The sequence below is a fragment of the Liolophura sinensis genome, chromosome 10 (assembly GCF_032854445.1).
Source record: "Liolophura sinensis isolate JHLJ2023 chromosome 10, CUHK_Ljap_v2, whole genome shotgun sequence".
In the NCBI taxonomy this organism is placed as follows: domain Eukaryota; kingdom Metazoa; phylum Mollusca; class Polyplacophora; order Chitonida; family Chitonidae; genus Liolophura; species Liolophura sinensis.
Window position 1 is genome coordinate 3,170,918 of NC_088304.1, and position 25,020 is coordinate 3,195,937.

The window sequence follows — 25,020 nt, forward strand, 5'->3', positions numbered from 1 at the left end:
TACAAAGGGCCTGTCAGTTATTCTGCCTGTAATGGAAGACCCAGCCCCACGTCATTCTGACATGACTTTGAAGAGAATGCATTGCACCAGAATGTCATATTATGATGTACTGTATGACTGTAGACATTTTTCTGAAAATTTTTTTTGGCAAGTAAGTAGTTCCCATTTCTATTTGTTTGGTTAGTGTGAGCATTAAAATCTTCATTATTTGTACCACTGCCGTATGTGGCAACAGATCAAGCCAACATATCGTAATACAACACATGTTTTGGTCCTTACATTGTATAGTTGTATCTCAACAGTACAAATATGGCAATGACACATAAAGTACATGGACAATTCGTCAACCATTTCTTTTCTCTGATCTTTTCAGGATTATATTTTCGATCTATTCAGGATTATATTCAGAGGTAGAGAACTTTTCCACCAGAAGAAGTACTGGGTAAGCCTACCACAAGTACACATGTTTGAAATACTCAACACTTCGCTATTTTGGGTCCCCAGCAATAAACTTGGAAAGCATAAAGTTGACTGAGTGAAGTGCGGTGAGAAATACATGTGCATACATGTATATAGGCTGACATAGACTTACCGGTACAGAGATGCTTGTAATTACATACATGTATAGGCCTACATAGACCTACCGGTACAGAGATTTTTGTAATTACATACATGTATAGGCCTACATAGACCAACCGGTGCAGAGATGCTTGTAATTACATACATGTACAGGCCTACATAGACCTACCGGTACAAAGATTCTTGTAATTACATACATGTATAGGCCTACATAGCCCTACGGGTGCAGAGATTCTTGTCATTACAAACATGTATAGGTCTACATAGACCTACCGGTACAGAGATTCTTGTAATTACATACATGTATAGGCCTACATAGACCTACCGGTACAGAGATTCTTGTAATTACATACATGTATAGGCCTATACAGACCTACCGGTAGAGATGCTTGTAATTACATACATGTACAGGCCTACACAGACCTACCGGTACAGAGATGCTTGTAATTACATACATGTATAGGCCTACACAGACCTACCAGTACAGAGATTCTGGTAATTACATATATGTATAGACCTACATAGACCTACCGGTACAGAGATTCTTGTAATTCCATACATGTATAGGCCTACACAGACCCACCGGTACAGAGATTCTTGTAATTACATACATGTATAGGCCTACACAGAACTACTGGTACAGATATTCTTGTAATTACATACATGTACATGTATAGGCCTACATAGACCTACCGGTACAGAGATACTTGTAATTACAAACATGTATAGGCCTACATAGCCCTACGGGTGCAGAGATTCTTGTCATTACAAACATGTATAGGTCTACATAGACCTACCGGTACAGAGATTCTTGTAATTACAAACATGTATAGGCCTACATAGCCCTACGGGTGCAGAGATTCTTGTCATTACAAACATGTATAGGCCTACACAGACCTACCAGTACAGAGATGCTTGTAATTACATACATGTATAGGCCTACACAGACCTACCAGTACAGAGATGCTTGTAATTACATACATGTATAGGCCTACACAGACCCACCGGTACAGAGATTCTTGTAATTACATACATGTATAGGCCTACACAGAACTACCGGTACAGATATTCTTGTAATTACATACATGTACATGTATAGGCCTACATAGACCTACCGGTACAGAGATGCTTGTAATTACAAACATGTATAGGCCTACATAGCCCTACGGGTGCAGAGATTCTTGTCATTACAAACATGTATAGGCCTACACAGACCTACCGGTACAGAGATTCTTGTAATTACATACATGTATAGGCCTACATAGACCTACCGGTACAGAGATTCTTGTAATTACAAACATGTATAGGCCTACACAGACCTACCGGTGCAGAGATGCTTGTAGTTACATACATGTATAGGCCTACACAGACCTACCGGTACAGAGATGCTTGTAATTACATACATGTATAGGCCTACACAGACCTACCAGTACAGAGATGCTTGTAGTTACATACATGTATAGGCCTACACAGACCTACCGGTACAGAGATGCTTGTAATTACATACATGTACATGTATAGGCCTACACAGACCTACCGGTACAGAGATGCTATTAATTACATACATGTATAGGCCTACACAGACCTACCGGTACAGAGATGCTTGTAATTACATACATGTATAGGCCTACACAGGCCTACCAGTACAGAGATGCTTGTAGTTACATACATGTATAGGCCTACACAGACCTACCGGTACAGAGATGCTTGTAATTACATACATGTATAGGCCTACACAGACCTACCGGCACAGAGATGTTTGTAATTACATACATGTATAGGCCTACATAGATATACCGGTACAGAGATGCTTGTAGTTACAAACAGGACTACATGTATATGTATGTAAATGTTGACTGCCCAGAATTATGACTTGTCATAACTTTCTGGAATATATTAATTATTTCAGCTCTTCCTTAAGAGAAATGAATCTGAACCACACTCACATGCCTACAGTTATTTATTACACCTCAACCTGTAGGCCTACTGGTGTTAATTCCAGTAACTCACTCACTGACAATTTTACCTTTTCATTTTGTTTTGATAGAAGGGGTTGCAGTATTATTTAATTATTTCATATTTTGAAACATTTCTGTACAAACAAACAAATGAAGTTTTGTTATGCTAAATCCAAATGTCAGAAGACAAAAATATATTATTTGTGCTTAATTTATTGGCAGTATATAGTATCAATCCAAAGTGTTTCTGAACGCTTGCTGTTCTCGGGATCGTTGTATTTCATTGCATTAGCTTCTCTCCTCAGAAATCACCGATGCATCTACACATTGGAAACTGGACCCTCGATGACATTTAACATGGCAAAAGTATCTGACGATACATGTAAAATTAAAACCACACACTGAGAGCGATTTTAGGATGAATTAATTCAGTACGTTGGCAGAACTTACTGTATAATAACCCAAATAACCATTTTTTTATTAGCTCCAGCTACATCTCCTTCATAGATACCTTTCACACATACAAATATCACAGTAATCAATCTCTACAAGAGATGGTACTTGCGCCTTTGCTGTAACATTTCGTGGAGAGTGTGGCACACATAAACTACTTTGAAAATTTACTTTCGATTCTGACAAAGACTGCTTGCCTTAAATCACGCATGTATGCTATAGCTTTCAGGAATTTAGGCAACCACACAAATCATCATGCGTATTCAGTACGCTCTGTTTTAATTTCAGAAGCGTATCGTGTAATTTTTAAGCGCATTATCCATAGCACTAGGGTCAAGGTTAAATGGCATACCAGCTGTCTGATAACTTCCACATTCCTTATTTTTACCATTTCGCGTATTCCACAACCTTTTGTGACACGAAACTAAACAAATAATGAATGAAAGTACTGCTATATACACAATTAATATATTATTCAATGCATAATCATAGCATATAACTTCCAACATAACAATGAAGAAAACATCACAAAAGGAAGCTAATATTTGACCATCATACTGTCTATTTCGTTAAGCGCTCTGACACGTGGTACTTGGGTGAAACTTCTTCCAGCAATTTCTTCACATGTTTTCATGCCTATATAATGGGTCCTCTGGTGAGTCTCACCAATAGACCCATAAAAGAAGATAGAATGAAATGACAGGAGGATTTTTAATTATATTTTTATTCTATTTTATGATTTTTTTTTTAAGTGTCCATTGGCTGTAAAACACAAAATAAAATTTATATTACCTAACAGGCTTAACTTGACCCAATTCCACATTCCAATCAATGCATAGAAATCTGACACTGGCTTCAGTAATAAAGCCTAGAATTCCAACCCCCTGACACACATAATCCCTGAATGAAGTGTTTCATTGTAAGTTTCTTGGCATTTCTTGGCACTGAGACAATAGAGGTCTTCACTTTATACAAGAACAAGGTACTGAGAGTTACAGCCCTGCTCTGATTGGTCAGGAAATAGGGCACCTAGATTCCAGTGACCTCAGCCAGAAGGCATTAAAACCACTGTGATATCAATGTCAGCATAGGACAGTGTGGGGTGGATTTTATTGAATAGGCAAAACTAAGTCAGTAGGTGAAATCTGGATTGGAATGGGCTTTCTACACCCAAATGTAGGTTCTTGACACAGTTATGAACAATAAATCAGGTCATAAACAGATGTCAGTTCAATTAGTCTACATTTTTCCTCGGTTTATAACACAGTCAGAAGCTGTGTGAGAAGTCTGGCTTGGTTTTAAGTACTGTCTGCATGACATCCACTGTGGACAAAAGAAGAAAACAGACACATTACAAGTCTAGGGTTAATACATGTAGAATTCCACCAGAATACAACAATATTTACTTCTTATGGCCCACACTGACAAAGGGGACATAGCTAAAGTCTTCTCTGATGGATTTATTTGACTGCTGATTAAAGGGATATAGCATGGATGCTGATTCGCTGATTCACTGATTCACTGACAGCAGAGATACGTTTTGCTGGGTTATAAATTGCAGCCTTGCATCGTCACGTTTGAGTAAATGTGTCACACCTAAAAAAGTCGGCTTTGGCTCAGAGACACAGCCTGGAGTTGCCCATATTTCTAGCTATCACATACTGTCAGCCAATCAGCAACGACTGTATATCCTTGACTACCATGCTCAAGGATTTCATGGATGGAGGAAACCTCAGCGTCCAGGATAAACCACCGATATTTTGGCAAGTTACTGACAAACTTTCCCAGGTACACACCATATCGGTGGAAGACAAATGGTCTTCAATGAATCTTGAACCCCTCCAGAGGCCATAAGAGTAATAACTGTCAAGAAAACCCCAGCTAAATGTTGGGTTTGAACCTGCCTTTCAAGACACCTGTCATTCACATGAAATTAACGCAGGGGTGGAAAATAGTAGGAAATGTTCACATGTACATGTAGATGAGACATCCTCATTTCAAAGTCTGGCCAAATCCGGTGCATGGCTGACTGCCTAGCAATGTATACATGTATGGACACGTATGTTTTTAACAATTCTATTCCAGTCTCCAACAGGTACAGACAAATGCTCTGACTTATTTTGGCCAGGAACAAAATGTCAGCAAACCAGATATGGGATAGCACTGTTTACCTACACCTACACTGCCTGAATACTAATTGAATCTGTAGCAAATCTCAATTGTTAACCAGTTTACACACTACACAAATTGGTTGTTAATCAAAGGCAACTAAATGTACATGTACAGATTTTAATGACAAGTGTCACACTGTTACAATTGAAAGGCTTGATTAAAATAAGTCCAAAAATACATGTACGTCTTGTGTAACATTAGTATTTAACAGCACTAAACTAAGCAGCTAACATCCTGCATACATGTACATGTAATTCTATTTCTTTGGCAATCTTAATTCCAGACACTTGTTTTCTTCACTTGTGTTATTTTGGTCATTTTCTGACACCTTTAAACATGGGAAGGAGTTTTAAAAAGGGTACAGACACCAGATTGTAATCAGACTCTAAAGATGCTAACCCCAAGCAAACTGTCACCAGTAAAGTTCTGATCACAGATTATCAGCTGTAAACAATGCACAAAATTTATATATTTGATTTATTTGTTTGGTCTTTTACACCATACTCAAGAATATTTCACTTATACCATGGCATCCAACACTATGGTGTGAGGAAACCAGGCTGAGCCTGGGGGAAGTCCATAACTATCTGCAGGTTGCTGACAGACCTCCTCACGTACAGCCAAAGAGGAAGCCAGCACGAGCTGGACTTCTGTGCACAAGACTGTACATGTATACAGACATAGGTGTATATAAATGTACAAACATGACCATCATGTGATAGAGGCCTGTGTGGCTGAAGGTTTTGAGCAAAACAAAGACTAGGGAGCCTCTCACGAATACAATCGCATGAATTCAATCCATGCTGGCTTCCTCTTTGGTTGTACATGGGAAGGTCTGTTAGCAACCTATGGATGATTGTGGGGAAGGTCTGTTAGCAACCTATGGATGATTGTGGGTTTCCCCCAGACTCAGCTTGGTTTTCTCCCACCATAATGCTGTTATACCAGTAAAATATTCTTGAGTAGAGCATAAAACACCAATCACATCCAATAAATAAACAAATAGGTACACTATACTCTTCAGATGATAAATTAGCCCTGCACATGTACTTACATGTACAGGTGCATGTATATCATCAAGACACTGGTATAAGCTTGCAATATTCTACATTCAAATTCATCCAGGTAATTATCAACCACTTTTATCTTTATTTCAAGGACTGTCACCTGATAGTCAACATACAGTAGATCAAAGGTCAAGGGTCATATTTAATCCATCATATTAGTAAACAAACAAATAATTTCAATATCTGTCCACATAATCTACACATACATGTACATATTAAAATAACACGTCATGAAGATTTTACATTTTACAGGCTTTAGAATAAGGTAAATATGCTGTCTTGGTAATCAGTAAAACCCTTGCATACATCTATGGGTTTGCTAGCAGCCTGCACACCATCAGATTGCTGTGGGTTTGCCCTGGCTCTGTCCAGTTTCCTCTCACCGCCAGTAAAATATTTTTGAGTAAGAAGTGAAACAGCAATCTAATAAATAGCGGATTAGTGAACCTTTCACATGCAAAACAGTAAGGTATTCAACCTTCACTGTGCAATATTCTATTATTACTTATATTATTTTGACCATGTACTGAGAAGTTAAACAATCTTTTTGGGTGCAGGCCTGCAATGACTTGTTTTGTGACGTTGGGTCTCACTGCTGCGTGGCACAGAAATGTGATTGTTTACTATAAATGTATTATGCCAACATCACAGTGAGTTCAAATATGATGGTCACAAGAAAGAAAAAAAACAAAATGTTTCTCTTTCAACAAAAATGGCACCTTGGTGGGCAATAAGAAAAAATGTAATAGCAAATGTAATATCTAACAAAGTCTAATCTAAGCGAAAAAGTTGAGGAATTAGGGTAAATGTTAAGACACATGCATTTAAGAGTCAAAAATTTGGGATCAGCAAAGGAAAACATCTTAGAACAAAAGTCGGCTACGATTTTGTACATCGATTTAGTTTGTGACGCCGAGTTTGTCTACGAACATACAGCACGATTCTGGTGAGTACACACAGGTTCCTAATAGCACACATAATAATATTACATGTAAACTACCATGGCAACCTTGTTTAATAATTACGCCCTTATAAACCTACCTATAAGAAGTAAAGCCAAAATCAATGATACACGTAATGGATCTCTTACACCAACAGAGCCTCAAAGGATTAATTCTGATAGGACAACAGCAAGATGATCAATATTGTACAGAGAACCCAAATGAACATAATATTCAATATACTCACAGTTATTCGGGTTTTTTTAGCTGCAACTATCAGCTCTGAGTCTGAAACTTACTAGGGTCTGTCTTTTGGCCAGTAAAAAATTTTTAACACCCTTAATGAGAGGGCAGTGTGCATAATGACATCATCTTTTAGCAGCTTTGGTATATGTAAATGACTTAAAATTTAGCACATAAAAAAGCTGCACATTTGGCCTGATTACCAGAATTCTAACCATTTGTTCTGAGATTTGTTTGGAAGGTAGGGTGATATCCTGCCAGGAAAATGTAAGTTACTGCACCAAAGGTAATACTTTATGACATTTATTTACCCCCAATCATGCACTTTTGGACGTAATTCTAGGTTATTTAGCATATTGCAAATCTGCAGTTTACTTATGACTGCATGATCAAGTACAGCGTGAATGTATACATGATTAAGTACAGTGTGAATGTATACATGATCAAGTACAGTGTGAATGTTTACGTGATCAAGTAAAGTGTGAATGTATACATGATCAAGTACAGTGTGAATGTTTACATGATCAAGTACAGTGTGAATGTATACATGATCAAGTACAGTGTGAATGTTTACATGATCAAGTACAGTGTGAATGTATACATGATTAAGTACAGTGTGAATGTATGCATGATCAAGTACAGTGTGAATGTTTACGTGATCAAGTAAAGTGTGAATGTATACATGATCAAGTACAGAGTGAATGTTTACATGATCAATTACAGTGTGAATGTATGTGATCAAGTACAGTGTGAATGTATACATGATCAAGTACAGTGTGAATGTTACATGATCAAGTACAGTGTGAATGTATACACGATCAAGTACAGTGTGAATGTTACATGATCAAGTACAATGTGAATGTATACATGATTAAGTACAGTGTGAATGTATACATGATCAAGTACAGTGTGAATGTTTACGTGATCAAGTAAAGTGTGAATGTATACATGATCAAGTACAGAGTGAATGTATACATGATCAAGTACAGTGTGAATGTATACATGATCAAGTACAGTGTGAATGTTTACATGATCAAGTACAGTGTGAATGTATACATGATTAAGTACAGTGTGAATGTATACATGATCAAGTACAGTGTGAATGTATACATGATCAAGTACAGTGTGAATGTATACATGATCAAGTACAGAGTGAATGTATACATGCACATGTACAGTAAATTACCTTACAATCTGCCACCAAAAATCTCAAACAAATAATGTAATAATACTATTACTCTTCACGCCAAAATTTCATTTTCCCCACAGGATTTTATCCTACCTTTCAAACATCAAAACACCTTTCAAAGATCAACAGAACTCTCAGAATACGGCAAAATCTGTTACTTTATCATGGGTGAAATTTTAGGTGATTTACAGCACCCTACAATCTTCCTGTCACAACAATACAGTACATGTACATGAACATATCTGTGGCTGACTGAAATTCAGGTTTGAACACCAGAACTACATGTAACTGGTCAGGCAGCCAGCAGTACATGTATGATATGCTAGACTGTCTAGACCGAATGCTTGTGGCCAAGCGTATTCTTAGATTACTGCAATTCTTCAACATTTTCACATGTTTGCAAGGGCTTTATTCAAGCATATTCAGCAGGCATTACTCCACTGACTGAAAAAATGATACTTTTTGTGAAGCCCTGAGATTGGCCAAACCAATGTAGTTTTATGTCCAAAATCCAATTAAAAATGTGCATAACTTGCACTGAAAGTTGCTCTTTCATATGCAAAAAGGTTGAGGAATTAGGGTAGTATATACTGTACCAGCCTTAAGATGACAACAAGTACTTTCTCAGAGACACTGGACATATCCTCAGAATACAGTCAGCTATACAGTACATCTACATCTACCTGTACATACATGTACATGCATGCGTCCATGCAGCCTTGGTAGTAGTGTAACTGGTAATAATGCTGGTAGCAGCCTTGGTAGTAGTGTGACTGGTAATAGTGCTGGTAGAGTTAGGTCGTTTGGGGGGGGGGGGGGAGGGGAGCATGGCAGACAAGACATGGCTGATTGCATCAATAAAAGTGACCAGTGTGTGAGCAGTCATGAGATAAAAACTGACCATGCGCTTAACCCCGGGCATGAGAGGGCCTGGACGCAGATATACATGTACCTACATAATATACATGTCTACCTGCTATTCCTATCGCTAATTACTAATTAATTAATCCTATCACTATTGAATCATTTTGTCTGGCCATAACCCAGTGATTCTTCCATCCCTCCATCCTCGCCTTTCTACTACATGCAACTGAGGTTGACTTTGAAACTGTCAGTTTAGAAAATTTATTTATCTGTGTTTCAAATATATAACACAAGGAAATATGATCAGCTCTTATGAACACAAAGATAAAATATGTCACTTGAAAACCACACCTTCGATCTTCAATCTTTAAGCAAACAAAAGAAATTCAAAATTTTTTCCCCTAACTGAAATACTAAATGCGAAATACATATAATTTATTGTAAGTAAGGCGGTGTTGTTACCCCCTCCACTGGACCCTCCCTATACTTCCACTGCACACAACACAGTACTTGTGTACCCCATATGGTCTAATCATCCAGCTAGTACTTCCTCATCCTCCATCCAAGAGGGTAGATTCCTTTAATTTAAACCATATTTCAAGAAAATAATACACAAGAATGTGTTGTGTATTACATAAACTAAAGGAGATGTCAGAGAAGAGACGCCTTAAAGTACAAATAAATGTAAAAGAGACACCAAAAATGTTTATATTAAGTTTACATATATCTACAAGTATATGTGTACATTTATTCATTTGTAAAGGTAAATGTACCGGAGTCAGATTTTCTTGAATAACACAAGCTTTTATCCAGGCTTTCTAGCTGTAATTCAGTAGTCTATCACTACACACATGTACAACGTGGCTCTGAGTATATGCTGGCATTCTTCCAAGCCTTTTGCTGTGTACACTATTCTAGGCATGTATTAAACTAATCATGTACATGCACCCAGTTAGAAAGTGTTCAGAAAATATTTTCTCATTAACTGTCAGCGGTTAAAAATTGACAGCATGCCATTCATAAAGCCACTTCTACCCTCAACAGTTAAGGGCCGAGAATAAAGCCTGGAAACAGCTGTTTCAAATCACATCCTCGAAACAATTATGAGCAGAGGTGAAGATTGACTTTAATAGAAGAAAATCCGTTTTCTGTGATAACTGCATCCAAATGATATAAAAGTGGGTGACAGGACCTTAGGAAGAACTGCAGTGGCCAAATGATCGATATTTTGAGCTCTTCACTGTAATGTACAAAAAATTGAGGTCATCCATCCCATTTAAAGGTGTGTTTCATGTATTTCATTCCGTTTATAATATTCTAAAACAACATCAAAGTGGATAAATACAACAAACAAGCGTCTACATTTTTGAAACTGTGAATATTCGCAAACTCATTTTTGTTCACCTAGGCACAATAAGAGGCCATCATTTTTATTTCTAACCTTACAATTGCAACTTGGGGAGGAGTTGATTACAATTTCAGTATTAAAGTAGTTTTATCATGCTTACATGTTACAGCAAAGCCCAGATGTTTGAAAATGTATTAGCTAAAACTAGTATTAAGTCATATTTTATATTTAAATTTTTAGCTTAACTCAGCAGCTAATGCAGTTCTCAGAAGTCAAAGTAAAACAGCAGACATTTTAGTTCATATTTAATATTATGTTACACAAGTTTTTTTAGGCTAAGAACAAGACTGAAGACTTGGCTTTAACTCAAATCTGGTATTAAGCCTTATATCAGTTTGCCTATCCCACCAGTGGCGCACATGTACATAGCAATGCATAAATGGAACCCCTTCTTGCAGACACCAGACAGGACACCAAAACCAGTGAGTCACAACAAAACAAGATGTAACCAACCAGTACATCCCTTAACCATGTCGTTATAGCACTATACATGGAACACTAAGTATGTGTCAACAATGCCCATTTTTAGCTGTTTTAACCTAACTTAAAGGAGAAGAAAACATAACAATGATGTCAAGAACAGATGGAAGAGCGTCAAAACTTATTTGCAAATATAAAGTGAAATATTTTTTTGAATTTTTTTTTTCAAGAGAATAGGGTGTCAGAAAATATTTTTGTATGGTGGGTATTTGGGACCAACTTTTGGTATTAATCCATGTTGCATAATAATGTTCCAAATAAGGATGTGATGCTTTTCTAATAAATTTATTTGAATGTAAATTTGTTGTTTACATCAAAACATTTGCATTCAACCTAAATTATGATAATATTTATGAACATATTAAAAATATAAATATAATCCAAAATTAGGTTTAATACATTTGTTAGCTGAAAAGAACAAATTCCAGTGCAAAAATATTTATTAAACCTGTGTTACATCCTCATTTATGACATTATTAAATGAAGACTATAAATACCAAAAGGTGGTCCCAAATATCCACGGTACAAAAATTATTTTCAAGTGTCTTTTTCTCCTTAAGGAAAAATCGGAAAAAATATTGAAGACCACATTTAGGAATAACTTTCCGCACTCTTCCATCTGAACTTCATGTCATTTTTATGTTTCCTCCACCTTTAACTTGGGCCTGAACCCAAGTTTTCCAAGGAAGCTAAAATCCACATAATGTAACCAATGATCATCTCCACAATATTTCAGTAGGGGAGTTTTGAGTTCAGACTCTTTTATTGGTAGAGGTAAAGAAAGCCCTACTGTACCATGTGACCTATCCAAACAGTTATGTAAACAGCTATGTTGGATCACATTTAGTATAACATGGGCTTCTGTAAAAAGTTTCACAAAAAGTAATTTAGAGTAGACAGCGATGGAAAAAAACTGAGGCGCTCTTTGTGAACTTGGGAAGTTCCTAAAGGACAGAGTGTCATTTGTGGCACTGGAACACGGTGACATAGATGATTGGTAAATTAATGACAACAAAGGTTCCTAATATTTTTCAAAAGTCACATGATATACAGTAGGAGTGTTTTACCTTCAACCACAAACGGTTCAACTGTGAAACTCCCCTACATGGTGTTATAGAAGGCACATCTGCTGGTTGGTTTTTGATACAAGGACAGAACATTAAGAAACTTTAACTCACTTTCCAAGAACCTCCTTTGGTTCATACTTGGCGTAAAATCCACTGGCTTGGTCATGTGACGGCAAATCACCGTCTTTGTCTTCTTTCGTCATCATGAAATCATCCGGCATCTGTCCACAATTCGCCTCCAACAACAACGTCGTCTGACACTGTGAGAACTGCCCAACTACCTCACGCTACAATGAGGCCCGTGGGTACCTTTGGGGCAAAACTGCTCAGACTATTCCCTGATCTCATTGTAATCCTGTAACACAGAAAGGAAAATCCTTGACTTGAAATACAAATTGGCAAGTTGTTCAGAAGTGGAGCATTTTAATATGCTTTTGTTTGTTGGCAAATGCAGGAAAAACAGCATGGCTTTACTTTCGACAGGAATCTTGTCATGATTCCTGTAAAAAAAAAAATCCCATAAAAATAATCACATTCAAAATCATTTTTTCATAATCCACTAGAATAGTATATGCACTGTTTCACTTATTGAAAGTTATGAACAAGGAATTCCCAAAATCTGTTCACTTTTATGTGTATTCAAACCTACACTTGGACCAAATAGCTTTGTGGTGCTAGATTTAAACTAGATTCTGATAGATTTCTGTGAGCAGTCGATTTACCCTAGATTCAGGTCCAAAAATCGATGACAATAAAGGCCTGAACAGTGCATCAATACCTGACGAAGACTTGGATTCCTACATGTACATGTGTAGGATGGTATAAGGTATAAAACGACAGTCACATACACACATATATATACATCAGTGTAACCAGAACATCACAGATGAAAATAAACATTTAGTATTTATATGATAATGATATAGGTATATCCTCAACTTGCTGATCTCATTTCTTTTTCCAGTATTACAATCATGCATAGACCTGCTGTCATAAGACTTGTTAAACTCTGTAGCTGTTTGTTATAAAGTACACAAAATATTTGAGTATTTTTTTTTTCTTCTTAATATCCAATTCAGGATGTGCCCTAACATCTAAGTGGAAAAAAACGCTTCTCAGCTTTCTACTTAGGTCGTAAAGACGGCTTTATCTACACTTTTTCATTTAAAGAGAATCTCCCTGATTTATTTATTTATTTATTTACTTGATTGGTGTTTCACGCCGAACTCAAGAATATATTACTAATATGACGTTCTCATGTACAAAGGGGAAGCCACAGTGGATCCCCTCGATGACAAAAACATAGGATAACTGCATGTATAGTATGGTACAGTACTTGGTATAAAAGTGCAGTGAAAAAACAAGATAATGGTACAGTATTAGGTATGAAACAGGTATTAAAAGAAAGCTAGGATAACCACAGTTAGTTACCGTATTTGGCATAAAATTGATATATGCTAAAGATGCAAGAGAAAAACAAGATAACTACAGTATGGCGCTGCATTAAGTATAAAGGTGGAGTAAACAGATTAAGACAACTACGATAAACTAGGACAACCAGGTTGTGGTATGGTACAACACATACAGGTAAAAGTGCGATAAGAGAACTAGCATAACTATGGTAAGGCATGAGGTATAGGGGTGTAGTAATGCATATATATATCAACGTAATCAGTGCATCAGTCCCTGGTGAAAACAAACAGGAGTATGTGATAAGTGTGTCCTGTGATAATTCTCAAATGGCTGATCTCATTTCTTGACTCAGCTCTATACAAACAAGCACAGATTTAGGTGCACCCTACTGACAAAACTCCACTTAGATCCACAGCAGTGTGGATCAGGAAAACCATAAATATGTCCATGTATTTACCTGAATTTTTAAACCCCATGCAGTGATCCACACTTTATCAAATAGTGTTTTACCTGAGAACATACAATATTTATTTTACATGGTTTTAAAGCTTCCTAACCTGGTGGCAAGAGCTTGCCTATACGAGACACATGAGAGAATGTAAAACTTCAGTTAAACACATATTACGATATAGCAGTTAAGAATTTAAAGTAACCACATATTCTAATACAAGGTATGATGTCAGAAATCTTGTTATTTATGGTCATCTCGTGCAACGTGCCTGCAAAACTCAATACACGCCACACTTTTTGAGATATCACATTAAGTTAATATTTATCTCAACATTGATTCCAAGACACAAGACACAACACAAATGAACATCCCTACTGATTTATTGTGCTTTTATACATCTACGCAAAACTCGAGCTCAATACATAATGCACTTTTGAAGATACACATCCATGACCCCAAACATTTACCTTAAAATTGATTCCCAACTCACTATTTAAAAGGCAAATTCATGGATTTTCTGATTCACATAAACCATCAACGGTGGAACACCCATCTCAAATTATTATGCTATACATTTATGTAAAACTTTAGCTCATTACATACAGTACTTTTGAAGATACACATCAATGACCCCAAACATTTACCTTAAAACTGATTCCCAACTCACAATTTAAAAGGCAATTTCATGGATTTTCTGATTCACATAAACCATCAAAGGTGGAACACCCATCTCAAATTATTATGCTATACATCTACATGTATGTAAAACTTTAGCTCATTACATACAGTACTTTTGAAGATACACATCAACGACCCCAAACATTTATCTTCAAATTGATTCCCAACTCACAATTTAAGAGGCAATTTCATGGATTTTCTGATTCACATAAACCATCAACGGTGGAACACCCATCTCAAATTATTATGCTATACATCTACATGTATGTAAAACTTTAGCTCATTACATACAGTACTTTTGAAGATACACATCAACGACCCCAAACATTTATCTTCAAATTGATTCCCAACTCACAATTTAAAAGGCAATTTCATGGATTTTCTGATTCACATAAACCATCAACGGTGGAACACCCATCTCAAATTATTATGCTATACATCTACATGTATGTAAAACTCGAGCTCAATACACAATGTACTTTTGAAGATACACATCAACGACCCCAAACATTTACCTTAAAATTGATTCCCAACTCACAATTTAAAAGGCAATTTCATGGATTTTCTGATTCACATAAACCATCAACGGTGGAACACCCATCTCAAATTATTATGCTATACATCTACATGTATGTAAAACTCGAGCTCAATACACAATGTACTTTTGAAGATACACATCAACGACCCCTAACATTTACCTTAAAACTGATTCCCAACTCACAATTTAAAAGGCAATTTCATGGATTTTCTGATTCACATAAACCATCAACGGTGGAACACCCATCTCAAATTATTATGCTATACATCTACATGTATGTAAAACTTTAGCCCATTACATACAGTACTTTTGAAGATACACATCAACGACCCCAAACATTTACCTTAAAATTGATTCCCAACTCACAATTTAAAAGGCAATTTCATGGATTTTCTGATTCACATAAACCATCAACGGTGGAACACCCATCTCAAATTATTATGCTATACATTTATGTAAAACTTTAGCTCATTACATACAGTACTTTTGAAGATACACATCAACGACCCCAAACATTTACCTTAAAATTGATTCCCAACTCACAATTTAAAAGGCAATTTCATGGATTTTCTGATTCACATAAACCATCAACGGTGGAACACCCATCTCAAATTATTATGCTATACATTTATGTAAAACTTTAGCTCATTACATACAGTACTTTTGAAGATACACATCAACGACCCCAAACATTTACCTTAAAATTGATTCCCAACTCACAATTTAAAAGGCAATTTCATGGATTTTCTGATTCACATAAACCATCAACAGTGGAACACCCATCTCAAATTATTATGCTATACATTTATGTAAAACTTTAGCTCATTACATACAGTACTTTTGAAGATACACATCAACGGCACCAAACATTTACCTTCAAATTGATTCCCAACTCACAATTTAAAAGGCAATTTCATGGATTTTCTGATTCACATAAACCATCAAAGGTGGAACACCCATCTCAAATGATTATGCTATACATCTACATGTATGTAAAACTTTAGCTCATTACATACAGTACTTTTGAAGATACACATCAACGACCCCTAACATTTACCTTAAAACTGATTCCCAACTCACTATTTAAAAGGCAATTTCATGGATTTTCTGATTCACATAAACCATCAACGGTGGAACACCCATCTCAAATTATTATGCTATACATCTACATGTATGTAAAACTTTAGCCCATTACATACAGTACTTTTGAAGATACACATCAACGACCCCTAACATTTACCTTCAAATTGATTCCCAACTCACTATTTAAAAGGCAATTTCATGGATTTTCTGATTCACATAAACCATCAATGGTGGAACACCCATCTCAAATTATTATGCTATACATCTACATGTATGTAAGACTTTAGCCCATTACATACAGTACTTTTGAAGATACCGTGGACCCTTAACCGTGGACCTCTAAGTTAAAGGCCTACTCCAGTGTCTTATGTCTAAAAGCAGGGTAAAATGATAAGGATCTAGATAGTTGTTAGTTTTGGAGAATAATAAAGAAAAAGTTTTCTGACATTTTTACTCTGCCTGGTCTGTCGTCATACAAGAACACTTGGCGTCACCCATCACTGTCGTGTGGCCACAAATAATGTCATACTTCCGAACGCTCATGACATCATTCCCACATAACTGCCTTACTCGACATCACCCATCACTGTCGTGTGGCCACAAATGACGTCATACTTCCGAACGCTCATGACATCATTCCAACATAACAGCCTTACTTGACATCTCCCATCACTGTCGTGTGGCCACAAATGACGTCATACTTCCGAACGCTCATGACATCATTCCCACATAACTGCCTTACTCGACATCACCCATCACTGTCATGTGGCCACAAATGACGTCATACTTCCGAACGCTCATGACATCATTCCAACATAACAGCCTTACTCGGCATCACCCATCACTGTCGTGTGGCCACAAATGACGTCATACTTCCGAACGCTCATGACATCATTCCAACATAACAGCCTTACTCGACATCACCCATCACTGTCGTGTGGCCACAAATGACGTCATACTTCCGAACACTCATGACATCATTCCCACATAACTGCCTTACTCGACATCACCCATCACTGTCGTGTGGCCACAAATAACGTCATACTTCCGAACGCTCATGACATCATTCCCACATAACTGCCTTACTCGACATCACCCATCACTGTCGTGTGGCCACAAATGACGTCATACTTCCGAACACTCATGACATCATTCCAACATAACAGCCTTACTCGACATCACCCATCACTGTCGTGTGGCCACAAATAACATCATACTTCCGAACACTCATGACATCATTCCAACATAACAGCCTTACTTGACATCTCCCATCACTGTCGTGTGGCCACAAATGACGTCATACTTCCGAACGCTCATGACATCATTCCAACATAACAGCCTTACTTGACATCTCCGCTGCACAATTCATTATCACATAAGGAATATCATCATGTCATATCAAGGAAATTCTACGGAACCTGTTGAAGATTTTGTTCACTCTTCACTTATAAGTGATAGGGGTAAAATAGGGTTATTCATCATGTTCATCGCAAATCTGTATGAATTGTGACGATAGCTCTTTTGCACAGGGTATCCTTTATATCATTTTAATATTTCCACCTGGTTTCTCTAAAGTAGTACATTTAGATACAGAACATTAACAGATGTGGCTCAGTTATATAGCAAGGTAGAAGTTAGAATAATATATGGAAAAAAAAAAAAACGAAGAAAGAATCTGGGTGATTTTAGATGGAGGAGTTTTAAGTAAATACAGAAACTGATATCTGTCAGACAGTTGACCTTACACTTTCACAAACACACCACTTTATTTGTAAACATGTTCATGTAGGTTTATGTACCAAGGTCAAACTTGGCTCTTACTGAAGAAAAGATAACTGCAGGTATGTACATGTATGTCATACTGTACAGGTACACACCTTACCTCTCACTTACACGTACACACCTTACCCCTCACTTGCACGTACACACCTTACCCCTCACTTACACGTACACACCTTACCCCTCACTTACACGTACACACCTTACACCTCACTTACACGTACACACCTTACACCTCACTTACACGTACACACCTTACCCCTCACTTACACGTACACACCTTACCCCTCACTTACACGTACACACCTTACCCCTCACTTACACGTTCACACCTTACCCCTCACTTACACGTACACACCTTACCCCTCACTTACACGTACACACCTTACCCCTCACTTACACAATGTATATCTACTAACAAATAAGGTTTAAAGTTGTTTGTTTCTATGGGTAACAAGGATATTTCCTAAATTGAGGGTAGTTATATATACACCGGTAGGTCAGCTTATTTTATTTATTTTTAAGAATGGATTCTGTAAATACTATGTGTTGAAATTTATACTGCAGATTATTTAAATAAGAATTCCCCGGTGAGGATCTGATTTGGTCTTTAAATAAACTTTTCTTGAATAGTATCCTCGCTGCAGTAAGCTTTCAATGGAAAATGTAAAAAAACATTGAAAAACTAAAACCCTGATTTTAGTAAAAAAAAACTTTTAGGTGAGTAGTGTGTATGTGTGCCTGAGAGGTAGGGGGGGGGGCAGGTCTTTCTGAGGTCGGGTTACCCAAAAGAAACATTTTTTACTTTATGCCTTAAATGAACATGTAAACACACACAACAGACTACGTGTATTTTATAGTCTCTAGTTCTTAAACTACAGGGTGTGTTAAGTATGTCAATAGGGCACTCTGCACTTGATCAAAATAAACCTCACTTGTGATTTGTACTTTACCATGAACTTGTCAACTTTAGAATGTAATAATATAAAATGCCTTGCTTTGGATTTATTTGATTCTTGTTATGTTTTAACGTCAATTTTATATTATGTCTTATCGGCAAGATGACACTAAGAAAATCCAAAAACGAGATGAAACTGAAACTGAAAAACCACCTTTTTATTTTGTCCTAACTTGAGGCTTTGCAAGATTTTCCTGTTTATCAAGGCCTTCTGACCCAGTAAATACATCTTCAACAGCAAATGACAAGACAAGTCTACATTTTCTCACAAATTAGATGATTTTCAAGTGTTCGTTTTATTTTTTATACTTTCATTCAAGATTTAAATATGATTTACATTTCTCATTAAACAACCACTCAACTTAGTGTGGCTTTACAGTCAGCTCTGTGGGTAGAGTAAAGCTGAATAACTGGGTACCTGATGAAGGGTGGTATTTTACATTGGAATTTTCTGCACTGCACACCCATAAATACATGCGACACAGCTCTTGCCTAGATCAAAAAGTTTTAAGGGAATAGATATCAAACAGCAATGACATATAAATTTAAACAAAACACATGTAATTTCAAATCATTTCTAGAGAGTTGTACAGATGTAAAGAAATGAACAGATGGGCTGGAAATACACGTACCATGCCAGTGACAAAGACGTCTGGCAAACATCTTTTTGGCATCACAGACGGCATACCTTCGTTTGCCTTACTAATTAGGATTGCCATTTATCACACAGTATGCAGGAGACCGGGAGTGTAAGTAATTTTGTATCCGACGTGGGAGTGTGATGTGCATGTACCTGAAGCCTGCCTGAACTCTGAAGGCCTGAGACAGCATACACGCGGTACACCTGCACTTTCTACAGCTGCCCCACCCCCACCCCCAGGCCCACCAAATCTTCATAAACAAATTGAAGGTTCTGATTCCAAACATGTGACAATGTGTACAGGATTTTTTCATAAAATGGAAAATAAAATAATGCTCTCTAAAACCTTTCACGTACCTAACTGAACAAATTTTTATGTAAAGCAAACATTTTATTGGAAAACCACTTTTTCTCAACTGAAATGACTTGCTAGTTTTTTTAAATACAACTACAATAGTTTGGGCACCCACAGTTTGGCAGCCCCATCGTTTTACGGAACTAAAGCGGTTGTAAATATTGCCTTGTGCAAAGCTCTCTGCGTCTGTAGTCAGCCAGATGTTTTCACTTCAGCCAGTTGCACAATAACCTCACAGATGAGGTTACTAGGTAGCCTGTATATAACAGAGTTTTTTCACACCCAAAACACCACTGGAGACAGGTTCAAAAGTAAGTGGAACTCCACACATTTTACATCTGGGTGGCAAGCGTTATCGTTACTGTAATTCTTCAACCTTTTCACGCGTTTGTAAGATATTTATTCAAGCATACTCAGGGGGCATTATTCTCTGCAGACTGAGAAAAATTATACTTTTCTGAAGCCCTGAAATTGGCCATCTCAACCATCCAAGCCAGATTCGAAACGCCACAGAAAGAAGTCAGCCAATGCAATTTTGTCCGCAAAATCAAATGAGAAAGTTACATAAAGTGCACTGAAAGTTGCTCGTTCATAGGCAAAAAGGTTGAGGCACTAGGGTACTGCACTGCACTGCATTTCTGGGTACAGCAAGGTGTCTGCATATTTGGTAGCCAGCTTGAACACTTAAACTGCACTTACCAAAACAGAGACGCACTGATTTAGTGCTGACATTACAACATAGGAATAAAACAACTTTCATTATGAGAAAGAAGGGGAAATACATACATTTCAAAAGATTTCCCCCTAACCAGCTACATGTAAGACAAGTAAATCTATGCCAGTGACCCTTTCTGATTTAATAGGATTAAATGTACTTTAAAGCTGCTCAGCTATTACAAATGTTCTATTGTCTGTCACACTTTGTGCACATTTAACCCTGAAGGAATTCTGTTCCCTGTAGAAAGTTTATCGTGACAAAACTGCGTGTGCATGTACGACGTAATGCTAAATGAAAGAAATGTTAGAGTTTTTGTAGTAAGACTTACTGATTTGCTCTATGAAAATCATGTATCTACAATAAAACTTGTGAACCCATATCATTTTTTTCTCTACATGATGATCAACCCGTTTCTAAAATGCTGGTTATAATAGTTGTCGATCTGATAAAAAATCAGATCATATCTACAGTGCTTTCCTAACAACGCTATCAGCGACGCAATGTACATACAATCTGATTTTAATCAGACTGAATGTTTGTTTAAGGCTGAGGTACATGAAGCTTTCTGAGAGACAAACTTAATGTGTAGCTTTCAATCAAATCTCTAGAGCTACATATCATGTTACACTGAGTTGAGCATGAAATCCGCTGGCAAAATTAAGGAGAGATTATTGGTCATGATTTCTTCTGTCGACAACCGAGTTTAAGTTTGTTGAACTTGCACGACAAGCCTTTGTGTTATTACATGTACCTCAAATGTGCTTTGTTTCTTTAAAAACCACATAGCTAAGAGCTTTCATCTATTTCCGACATTAAACATTCGATAAAAATTGAAAGAAACAAATAAAAATGTGTCTAGACATGTGCATGTATCTTTGTCCTCATCCAATACTTCAAACAAAACAAGGTATATTTTAAATTTCAAATTTGACTTTATTTTATGTGATGTAGATTTTCTGAATGTCAGATCTTGGAGAACACACTTGTACTGCCATCTGACATCACTGAACATAAACGTGCATGTACAGATCATGATATCTAATATGTTATTAACTTGGTTGGACTTTTGCCTGCTCCCTTTCCAATTTACATTTTGCAGCTAATTTTATGCCATCCTATCAGCCTTTGTCCTGAGCAATTAAATTATAATTTAGCACAATGGTAACACACTATTACACGACCACACAAGCGGCAATATTTGTATTCTCCCACACCATTTGAATCTATCGACCTGATGCTCGGTTGAAAGACTCTTGGCTTTCTGGTACACGAGAGAAGAAACATAATTTGTGTTAGCCAGTGAATGAGAAGAACACCTTGGCAAACTTCATTGTAAATCTACAACGACATGTTGCAGGTTACAATGTTGCAGGTTACAATGTTTGATTGTTTCCGCTGATCATTCTGGATTATGCTAATAAGGCCTCGGTATCAGATTTATGAGCTCTTTCAGCAGAGGTAGTAGACAGCAGGCTATAGGTCTCTGTATGAGGAGAGTACAGTGTACCATACATGTATTTGTTAAAAACTCCCTCAATCACACACACACATGTACTCAATATTGCATACCTGCTTTGTAAGTTTACTAAGGAGAGCTACTTAAAAACTAATCCTGACATCAACTAGATGCAGCCCTTAAAGTAAACAAAAAGTCAGCCAATAAAGCTAAATTAATTAATAAAGTAGTATTCCAGAAATGTTCTAAAAATATTTTTAAAATTCTATACTAGTTATCAACAAAATAAATAGCAAACAACTGTAAGTACCTACATGCAGCCACTCATTTGCAAACACCTCTTTGCCATGTTATAGTTAACTACAGTGACGTCGCAAAACCTGGGAGCTCTCCCATACCATAGGTGTTGTTTTCAAGGGCCGATGATTCTTTTAGTGTGGCACTCAGTCAGGGCAATGTGGACACAAGCGTTTTGTTTTAGCAGTCCTGCTTGTTCCTGTCCTACATGTCCTGTGTAAGAATTTTGCCTAGCTTTCTGTACCGACTTCAGGGAATCTTTGGGAAGATATCTTAGTAGTAAATCTGGCTTTGCTAAGAAAAAACAATGCAAGTATCCCCAGTATGTACGCATTATGATGTGGACAGATATTCTCAGTTCCCTGCCCATAAATGTGTGATCCAAAATGCATCAGTTTAACACTTAAACTAACTGCAAAATCCAATTCACTGCATCAATATCTGTCTATCTCCTATAAGAAACCACAATGACAATCAAGAGCAAATAGGTTTTTTGAAATGACGGCCAACTATCACTTGACGTTTTTGGTGTTAGTGACTGGCCAAGTTCATAAGGGCTTCTACAACATGGCCACTCAGAGTGAATTATCTTTCAGTGCCATATCCCCGATGCTGAACTTCATCTTCTCAGCTTTCAAAATTTATAGAATTATTTACATATTTTTCAATGATGGCTGTGCCCTATATCCTTTTTTCTCTGCATATATAGTGGCAGACTTTATATTCACATTAAATTTTTGCTTCACTTTAACTTGACAACATGTTACAGAGTGTATATAAAGGCCACTACACAATACAAGGTCAATCACACACTCCTATGATTGGCTATCTATGTCTATGACAACATGGGTTAAACAATAGTGTCCCCTACAAAGTCTCAAGTTTGGTCTGTCACCTAGCACTAGCTATTCATGCAGACTGTATACTTAAATGGATTACTCCAAACATTATTTTTGTATTGTAAAGACTATTATAAGTGGGCACAAGTTCAATGACTAATCTTTGCTTAGTATATTATAGCATGCTATATTTAACTATATCTGACATAATATGTTACACACTTACTTACTTAGACACTATGACATAACAATGCACTTTCAACAAACATGTTATATAATGGACTGTTATAGTACAGTTATAATAAAGGACCCATATTTATCAAGGAACTTAAAGACATAAGTCATAAATTGCAAGTCTTTAAAAAACCAAACTCAGAACAAGAAAGAGTTCAAACTGTGGTTAGTACATTATTTTACAGTAAAAAATCAGTGTACAAATTTTAAGCTTTCTAGAGTGCAAGATTTTAATTGTAGCTATGTTTGAATTTAAAACTTAAGTCTTGAGACATTTGATAGGACTGGAGTCATATTACAGGAAAAAACTTACATGAATGAATAATTAAAACTGTTTGATATCATGCGCATAATCCTTAAAAATGGTACTAAACTGTAAGTTGGACACTAAAAATATTGGAGACAGCCTATATCCAGGCACTTCACTCACCTACCCTGTTGGCAAGCTGACAGTCGGGTGAGAAAACAATACATGTAACACAGGGAAATAAAAGGGAAATGAACAACAATGGACAATATTCTGTGAACTATGGCTGACAATAAACTGTAATTATAGTGTGCTGGACAACAAAACATTCTGCACATTTTCAATTAACTTGAATGTTATTCAGACAATATTTTCTAAACGTTTCATGAACATGTCTGCGAGAGTAGAGCTTGTAAACATGCACGTGAGTAAAACAGCCAGTTTTATGAGTAACAAGTGCAGGGATAGTATGAGATAGCATGTGCAGATGACGTTAGGTTTGGCGAAAAATTTTGTTCAGCCAACGATGGCCCCAAATAAATTTCAGATTGAACAAGCGCATAGGTGAGTAAACTTAAAACAGCAAATGCGGGGATGTATGTGCTCTCAAGTCAAACATCCATAAACAAGAGAGAATAAAGAAATACTCCAAGATCAACCAATCTATAATCGCATGCCATCTAAAATCAGTGCTGTCGTAAACAATTTTGATTATTACCTGATAATTTAATCTATTGGAATGTATACATGGGACTGGAGTTACTTACCAGTAAGCCTTATCAAGGTTTCTTAAAGCAGGAAAGCACACGAACAATGGTTAAGCAGCATTACATATTCTGAACAGTTAAAATTAACTTGGGATATTCCCCACTGAAAACTGTGACAGCCGAAAGGAGATCACAAAATGGGAAAC

General features: G+C 36.8%; 1 protein-coding gene across 1 annotated transcript in view; it reads right to left on the reverse strand.

Moving 5' to 3' along the window:
• The window catches only part of LOC135476578 (phosphorylase b kinase gamma catalytic chain, skeletal muscle/heart isoform-like), a 43,144-nt gene that overhangs the window by 17,708 nt on the left and 416 nt on the right, over positions 1 to 25,020 (reverse strand). The window contains exon 2 of the mRNA XM_064756649.1: positions 12,533 to 12,776. Within this exon, the coding sequence (XP_064612719.1) occupies positions 12,533 to 12,642 (110 nt within the window). The 5' untranslated portion in view covers positions 12,643 to 12,776. The remainder of the gene's footprint in view (positions 1 to 12,532; positions 12,777 to 25,020) is intronic.